The sequence below is a fragment of the Phaseolus vulgaris genome, chromosome 3 (genome assembly GCF_000499845.2).
Source record: "Phaseolus vulgaris cultivar G19833 chromosome 3, P. vulgaris v2.0, whole genome shotgun sequence".
NCBI lineage: Eukaryota > Viridiplantae > Streptophyta > Magnoliopsida > Fabales > Fabaceae > Phaseolus > Phaseolus vulgaris.
Genome location: NC_023757.2, coordinates 5,206,464 through 5,215,528, shown reverse-complemented (window position 1 = coordinate 5,215,528; position 9,065 = coordinate 5,206,464). Strand labels below are relative to the sequence as shown.

At 30.1% G+C, this 9,065-nt stretch overlaps 1 protein-coding gene across 1 annotated transcript; it reads left to right on the top strand.

The window, feature by feature from the left end:
- Positions 1–618: 618 nt before the first annotated feature.
- Positions 619–4,609, top strand: LOC137806395 (formiminotransferase cyclodeaminase-like protein). The gene is made up of 3 exons (XM_068606503.1): positions 619–792; positions 3,119–3,530; positions 4,025–4,609. Exons 1-3 carry the CDS (start codon positions 769–771, stop codon positions 4,540–4,542), a joined length of 954 nt encoding a protein of 317 aa, XP_068462604.1. The 5' UTR covers positions 619–768; the 3' UTR covers positions 4,543–4,609.
- Positions 4,610–9,065: the final 4,456 nt, after the last annotated feature.

Genomic DNA, 9,065 nt, shown 5'->3' with positions numbered 1-9,065 from the left:
ACAAAACACGTCTTCCCCATTTTTTAAAAATTATCTTATTTTATAAAAAATAAATAACTTCGTTTTTTTTTAAACCGCGTTTGACATGAAAAAATTATTTAGACTTTAGATAAGCATGATTTTGTTTTCTTTCTAAGGTAATAGAGGGACGTGGCATCACGTGGAAACACTGACAACCATTTAAAAACAGGTTTATTTATTTTTTATATTTAAAATTTTTTAACTTTAATTTATGCATATAATTTAATCTTGTCCAAAGTCATAGAAACTAAAACAGTTTTAAAATATCAAAATATTAAAACTAAAAGATAAGTTAGAACAGATGAATCATTTAACATAGAAAAATATATAAAATTTGTTTTTATAGAAAAGTTAAATTACTTAATTTTTAAAAAAATTAAAAAAAAATGTTGTAGGTACAGAAGTTTCAACCTAACTGTACCTAAACTTGAATTTAAAATTATTGTCTACATCAGCATATTCTATTTCCTTCAAAATAATAAAGAAGCAACACGTGGGCAAAACTTGTTAATTTAATATAATTGGTGTTATTTTAAAATTAAATGTAGAGTATTTTTTTAAAGAATTTATATAATAAGAGGTATATAAAGATGTTGTAGATAAGTTTTGTTCGTAAGCATTTAATATTTGCAATGAAAATGTGAGTATTTATATCCACTGGCACTGGCATGCGTTCGTCATTGATATTTTGACTAACACACCTCGTGAACACCGGTTGCAGTATTGGCGCAGAGGATCAATTTCACCATGGATTTCAACTGCACTGCCAAGGTTAGAAAATCTCTTTCTCTGATTCTCTGATTCTCTCATATGATCATCATTATGATGATGAAGCCCCAAATATTAGATCAACCTAATGTTCTTATTTGGTTTGTTTTTTCCTCTCAATGCTCAAAATCTCTCTCAACTTGTTTGTTACTGCAAAATGTTAGCAAATACTCAGAGAAACAGAAAGAACAAAAGGAAGAGAAGAGGGTTAGGTTGGGGATTGTTTACATACAGCGGTTAACCCTTTTTCATTTGTGGTTTTCGTCAATTCCAGTTTTCTTGTTTCACTTGATGAAGAATTAACGAACACATTCTTATAAGTAGAGAGAGTTATAGCCATGGATGATGAATCCCAAAATGAAGAGTTTCTCTTCTTTTATCTTCACTTTCGAAAAATATCTGATGACTGTATCACGAGGGATGTGTTTTCCTTTATGACAAAATGTTATTTTCATAACTACATTAAAATCACCACTTTATAATTATTTATTTTCACATTGAGAAAGATACAGTTCACAAATTTTCAAAATATTTTAAATTTTTTACATTAACAAATGTTACTTTAAATCTATCTATTTACATTGGTGAAAGCACGTTTCATAACTTTTCAAAAAATTTCAATCTAGTCTTTCATTGATAAAATGCTACTTTTATAACTAATAAAAATATATTTTTTCTTTTATTTTTAAGAAATTATTTCTCCTACATTGTTATCTTCTCCAGAATTCTATTGAATGAGGTTAAAAAAAAAGTCACGTGTGTGAGAAAGCGCGGATAAGAGTGGTTGTCAGGGACCCACGTGTATACTGATAAGGACTAAATAATCAACCACGTAATAAATATCAACCTGAATTGTACCTTATAACAAAATCTTTTGCGTATCTTTTTCTTTTTCTGGTATGTTGAAGGATCATAGAAGAAATTGCAGAAATACTGGATTGGTTCCTAAACTTGAAAAGGGTGCGTAAAATTAAAAAGTTCTTAGTATTTGTTATCTTTTTCTGAGTTGTGTGTGGTTCTTCCTCCATTGATGATCCTCTGTTCTGATCTTAAAATTTCTAATGTTCATACTTTGACGATTTAGAATAGGTAAGCATATCATGAGGGAAGTTGTTTAATAATGAATTTTTCATATTGTTTGATATTAAAGTGACTTTTTGATTAGTTTTTCTTAGACAAAAGGTATGTTTGAATGGTGTAATTTAGAAGACCTTCTATCACATTATCTACAAGTTTTTTTTAAAAGAATTGATTTTTAAATTGCAGAAAGTGGAAGTTAAAAATGACTTCTAAAAATTGACAAGCTTTTTTTTCATGTAAAAAATAACTTTTAAGTTTTACAATTTGTAAATAAAAATTATTTTCAAATTTTACAATGTAAAAATTAAATATATATTTTAGATTATACAATTTAAAAGTTATTTTTTTTTAAATTATACAATTAAAAATAAAAATAATTTTTAGATACTACAATTTAAAAGTTCTTAGTAACTTTTAAATTAAAAACAAACTGAGGTTTTTTATATTTATTAGTTAAAATAAAAAAGGGTACAAAAACAAATCCCCTTAAATTTTAAGGTTATAAACTGTCACTATTCTTATCTTGTTATTCGGCCGGCACAAATCAAATTTGATTGGTTAGTTTAAAAAAATACATCATATCATAATTTTATCATGTTCAAATCTAAATTTAAAAAAATTATAATTTTTTAGTATTGAAAATGTCAAAGAGTATTTTATTATACTTAAATTAAAATTTGAATAATATACATAAATATTTAGTAATAATAACAACTTTATATATGGAATAAAAGGAGGACCAATATTTTTTATTAATATTTTTTGTTGATATGAGTTTTTATTGGTTTGACTGGTTGATACCAGTTTTAGGTTTCACTGGTTTTGAATCCAAAATGGAGATTGGTTTGGAGCAAATTGATATTTCTGATTCATAATGAAAACATGGCTTTTAGAGGAGGCAGTGCTACAAAAATAAATGTGCACGTGATTGTAAATAATTATTCATCAAATTATTTTAATAAAGAAATATCATCTGAAAATACTGGTAGTAAAATATCTACCCTGCAATATTTGTGGATAAAATTTGCAAAAGGATATAATCGATTTATAGCTAAATTTTAATATAAGCATATTAAAACATTAATTTCTTTATTTATGTGAGTGATGTAAATCATTAGTAGTGTTATTCATTAATAATATATTAATAAAAAAATCTGATTAAATATTAAGTTGTGTGAGTGTTTTTTGTTTCTGTGAAAAATCACCACCTCAATAAAACGTTTTTTGAGTCTGTTTGAAACTTATTTAGGATCAAAAGAAAGGCGTAGACCAATCCATCTTGCTATGCTGCAAGTTCTTCGTCTCCGAATCCCGCAGAATGGCCACTCTGGAGGCAATAGAATGCGCTGCGAGGTCAAATCCGGAAACGGTGATTGTGAACAAGTTTCACGATCGAGCCTACAACAGAGCCAGGTTCACTCTTGTCTCCTATGTTCTGCACGATTGCACAGGAAGTCCCGTCTACAGCCCCCTGCACCAAACCGTCATAGCCATGGCTGAGGCTGCCTTCAACACCATCAACCTCGAATTCCACGACGGCGCTCACCCTCGCTTGGGCGCAGTGGATGACATCGTTTTCCACCCTCTCGGACGCGCCTCACTGGATGAGGCAGCGTGGCTCGCCAAAGCGGTTTCAGCAGACATAGGCAACCGATTCAGTGGTAAGTATTGAATTAATCATGATTCAACATATTTTATATACATATATATGTTTAATGCGGAAGAAAGATGAATTTTTAGGAATCTATTTATGTAAAAAATTTACAATCATCCTTTTCAAATCAATTTAAACATTTCTTTAATAGTTACGATTTTAATCATATGAAAAATTACTTTCCACATTCTAATAAAATATTAATTTTTTTCTTTCTGATAAGTATATAAACTAATTACTTTTTCTTTCTTCTTTATAAATAATGTATTTTTTAAAAATAACATTAATAATTTTTAATGTTACATTCACCTCTAAATTGTGGAATAGACGGAATAATATATTATACATTTATGAAGGTCTGATAGTTTTAAATGCATATATTATACTTCATAAAATAAAAGTTTTGCATAAAAATCTAATACAGATTAATAAGTTTAAATTTAATTGTAATTGAAGAATAGCATAAAGATAGTTTTGAGAATTTTGTATACGTGAATGCAGTGCCAGTGTTTCTGTACGCCGCTGCCCACCCAACAGGGAAGGAGCTGGACACTATAAGGCGAGAGCTTGGGTACTACAGGCCCAACTTCCGAGGCAGCCAATGGGCTGGATGGGCCATGCCTGACACCCTCCCGCAGAGCCCAGACGAGGGGCCCAACGTGGTTTCACGGGCCAAAGGCATCTCAATGATCGGTGCTCGCCCTTGGGTGGCACTCTACAACGTGCCGATCCTGTGCACTGACGTGTCAGCAGCAAGAAGAATCGCACGGAAGGTGAGTGGTCGCGGTGGTGGGCTTCCCACAGTGCAAACGCTTGGGCTTGTCCATGGCGAGGACTCCACTGAGATAGCCTGCATGCTGCTGGAGTCCAACGTGATCGGAGCAGACAGAGTGCAGCACAGGGTGGAGATGCTGGCTGCACAAGAAGGACTTGGTGTGGAAAAGGGTTACTTCACTGACTTTTCTCCGGAAATGATTGTGGATCAATACATGAAATTAATCACTGCTAACAAATCCTGATCCTCTGTAACTGTTTCTGTAACCATCGGACTTAATTATGGATGAAACATAAAAGTGATCTTAATTATGAGTCCGGATATATTCATTGCTGTGATAATGACGTGACAAATTTAAAATAGAGTAGTAACGAAAATGAGTAGAGAGGCATGAGTTTTAAAATAGGGTAAAAGAAATATTTTACACAGTTTTTTTTTAACAATTGGTGTAATATATTATTTTTTTATTCAGAACATATTACATTGGTATATTACATCGGTTAAACCATAATATATGACCTATATTCAAAAGTTTTTAGAATTTTTTTCATGAAAAGCGAGTGACTATAAACGTAACATAAGTAACAACTTACAGACAAACGGGTAACCAGTTTTGCGTGTGTCAGTATATATGGAGGAACTTATAACTGAGTAACCAGTTTTGATAGAGTGAGTGTACAGTTCTGCCATGAGTGTAATATATGACCCATATTACACTGGTTAAACCATCTAACCGGTGTAATATATGGCCCTTATTAAAAAAAATTGTATTTTTTTCATGAACAGTGAATGGCTATAAACGTCACATAAGTAACCACTTGCAGACACACGGGTAACCAGTTTTGCATGTGCCATGTGAAGGAACTTGTGGCTGGGTAACCAATTCTGGTAGGGTGAGTGTCTAGTTCTGCCATGGGTGTAATATATGGTCCATATTACACTGGTTAAACCATCCAACTGGTGTAATATATGGCCATATTCAAAAACTTTTTGAATTTTTTTTTCATGAGGAGTGGATGGTCATAAACATTATAGAAGTAACCACTTACAAATATACGGTAACCAGTTTTGCGTGTGCCAGAACCTATGGTTGGGTAACCAGTTTTGGTAGGGTGGTTGTAATATATGATCCATATTACACCGGTTAAGCCATTTAACTGGTATAACAACCCATATTACATTGATTAAGCCATCTAACTAGTGTAATATATGTGTTTCTCGCTGCTTCTTTCTCCCTCCCTTCGACGAGATCGCTGATTCTTTTTCCCTTTTGTTCGACCTTCCCTTTTGTTCGAAACTCTCCCGCTTCCGCACCTGCACTCAAACGCTAAACTTTTTCACTCTTACAAAACTGCCATATCACTGCCATTAGAATTACAAAAAATCCCACTGCCACATCGTCACCCAATGTCACGTTTGCGGAATCAAGTCTGTTAGTTGACAAAGGGTGTTAACAAAACATTTTCATAATTATATTGTGGGGGTTGCCATTTGTAGAAGTTGTGATTCCTTATTGGTTGGCTAGAATGATGAGTAAAGGGTAACACAATTTAGGTTTTACATTTTTATTATGTTTACATTTGACAATAAAATTTAAATAGTTAAATAAATATAAGATCAATATTTATATTAAATAAATATGTTCAAATTACATGTTTTATAGATAAAAAAATATAAAATAAAATATTTATTAAGTTATTAGAAATTATACTAATTAATCGTGATTTATTTTATTTCAAAGTATTTGTTTTTCTATTTTAACAACATCGAGTGTGATAATTTAATTGAAGGAAAATAAATATTATGTGGGCAATCTTGTCTCGTAATTAGTCTATGTGGATGGTGGGTTATGTGAGATGTGTTTAAGTGGGTCAACAGGTTGTTATAGTCAATTTGTCCTATGTTTTTTCTTATCGAGTTGTGGGTTGAGCCGCATAGCCCATAAGACATTGTCATTTCTAATAAGATTGAGATATGGATTCAATGTTAACATAACTCCTTTATAAAGAATGACGAGTATAAAATAGAAAATCATATATATCCAATGATCTAATACAATTTCACAAAATTAGTATAAGAAGGTGAATTTTACGTTGTACTTACATATTAATTTGCTCATAATTTTAATTCATGTGTCATATCATATTAGAAAATAAATTTTAGATCTAACTCAATTTTGTAAAATCAAATTGGTAAGATGAGGTTTATATTTCACTTATATACTAATTTGATTATGTTTTTACTTGATATAAAATATTCAATATAATTTTTTATGCTAAAGACAAAATATCTTAAATATGATAATTGAGGACGTATAATAGCAAGTGACACAAAAGGTTCAAGAGTCCTTTTCTAAGATAGGTTTTGATATGCTCTAATATCAATTTAGAAAGTTAAATTTTTTAACTATTCTTACATCATTGAAACATTGGAGTTTTGAGGGAGTGAAAAGTTGTTTTCCTTGTAAGTCGACCTCTCTAATACTGCTAGAGACAAGATAAATGAGGGAGTCCACCTACAAAAGACTCTCTAACACTCAAGTCAATAAGGGTTTTAGGAAATATCAGTGTATAAGTGAGTATGAAAAATTCAGTGTGTACTTCTTGGGAATGATCATATATTTGTAGATCTTTCACAATTCAAATTATTTTTAAGAATACTCTATAGGTATTATGTGAAGGTAGAGTTGGCTCTAAAAATGGGGTTAAATGGATCCTGAACTCAAATTGAAAACTTGAAATGAACAAAACAAGCAAAATGTCTAATGGATAAAAGATAGAGAAAGAGAGAAATATGTTGAAATAAGGGGAAGTTAAGTTCAAGAGGGGGTGAATTGTACTTAGAAGATTTTCACAAATATTTTGTTTACAACAATTCAGAAAGAATTTTAACATATTATTTTGAAAAACAAAAAAATAATTTTGTAGTTGAAATACACTAATACAGGAAATGAATGAATATTTTTTTTATTTAAAAACAGTTTATTAAACTTTTCAATACACAAATCTTATAACAAAGTCTTATGAATAAAAAATACAGTTGAAAATATCTAAATATGTTTTAAAAGAAACAAATATTTGGATTAATTTCAAGAGGTTCTTTTTGGAATTAACATATTCTTCTTGTTATGATAAAAATATACTAAAAATAGATTTATACAAATTATGATAGGTACAAATTTTAGAATTATCAATCAGTGCAACATTTGATTATATCATAATTAGTGAAAACTTATTAAACTATAAATTGTTTTAATTAATATTATTAAACAATAACTAATACAAATTGATACAAAATATATATCAATAAAAATTAAATGTAACAATCAATATTAATTATCACAACAATTTCCATTATTATAGAGAATCAAACAAGTATGCAGAGAACAAAAACCACTGATTAATTTCTAAAAACAACTGATTGATTATATCGACACATATTATTATGCAAACATTTTATAAACAGAGATAAAGAACATTACATTGGTTCACTCATGATAGAGCTACATCCAGTCCACCTCACACCAAGGTGGATTTCATTAAAACAACACAATTTATTTACAAGAAATACAAAATAGTTATTGAACACTACACAAACATAAACCACTCAGTACAACACCCTGTCACAACAGTGAAACACACCAAGAAACCCTATCTTGGCCACAATCTAACACAAAAATACAATGTAGTATTGAAAGGAATGAATTAAGAAATACAACAGGATTCCTCAAATTCACAACAATAGTGAAATATCTTTGACCTCAACCTAGATGATGGAAGTTTTGCTCCAAGAAACCTAAAAATCTTTTAAAAACTATTTATCTAAAAAAATGAATCACAAAGGCTCTAACAGATGTAAAATCGTAAAACATGTGAGTTATCTCTTTTTGAAACAATGCAAACCCTTTTATAGAGATTTAATAAAAAAAATTATTAAAAGGGTGCAATTAAGTAAAATCAACCTGTTAAAAAATCGAAACAATTTGTTGAGTTCACTTTAAGAAATGTAATGTGCATGAAAACTGATTTTTCTCAATTGAAAAGAACTCAATCTGAAAACATTTCTTATGTCATATATTAAAACATGATTTTTAGTATATAAAACATATTTCAGAAAAATACTAAAACTTTTAAGTATTTTGAATCAATTGATTTAAAAGATAGCAAATTGAAAGACTATAACTTTCCATAAAACAATTTAAAAACCAGTTGAAAAACTTTTTAACTACTTAAAAAAAACTTTATTCTTGGATTCATCATCATTTCTAAGGTAAAAGATAAATTAAAGACACACAAAATAAAAACTAAACTACCTAATCACTTAAGGCAGCAAATCTTCAACATGGTTTCATCAAACACAAAGTTGGATCCTTGAGAGGTCTAACAAAATAAACACAATATTTTATATTGGTTTAACCAACAACAAAGGCTACGTCAAATTCCCTCTAGCAACCTGCTCAAGAATCTTTCACTAAGTACTCTCCACCTTTTTAGGTACACCTAATATTCTTACACCTCTATAGGCCAAAAAGTAATATATACCTCTCTAGGTACACCAAGTATTCTCTACCTCTCTAGGTATATCAACTATTGTCTACCTCTCCAAGTACACCAAGTATTCTCTACCTCTCCACGAAGCCAGTCTCAATCTCCCCATGAGATCAATACCTCTTAAAAATGATAAAACCTCTCTATTTAAGAGAACAATGAAATTTCACAAGGTATCCTTCATTGTGTGAATGATTTACAAAGGTTTAGCTCACAATTT

Coding starts and splice junctions, on each gene's coding strand:
- LOC137806395 (XM_068606503.1), top strand. CDS start 769: ATGGATTTCAACTGCACTGCCAAG. Junction 793..3,118: donor ATTTCAACTGCACTGCCAAG/GTTAGAAAATCT, acceptor AAACTTATTTAG/GATCAAAAGAAAGGCGTAGA. Junction 3,531..4,024: donor CATAGGCAACCGATTCAGTG/GTAAGTATTGAA, acceptor ACGTGAATGCAG/TGCCAGTGTTTCTGTACGCC.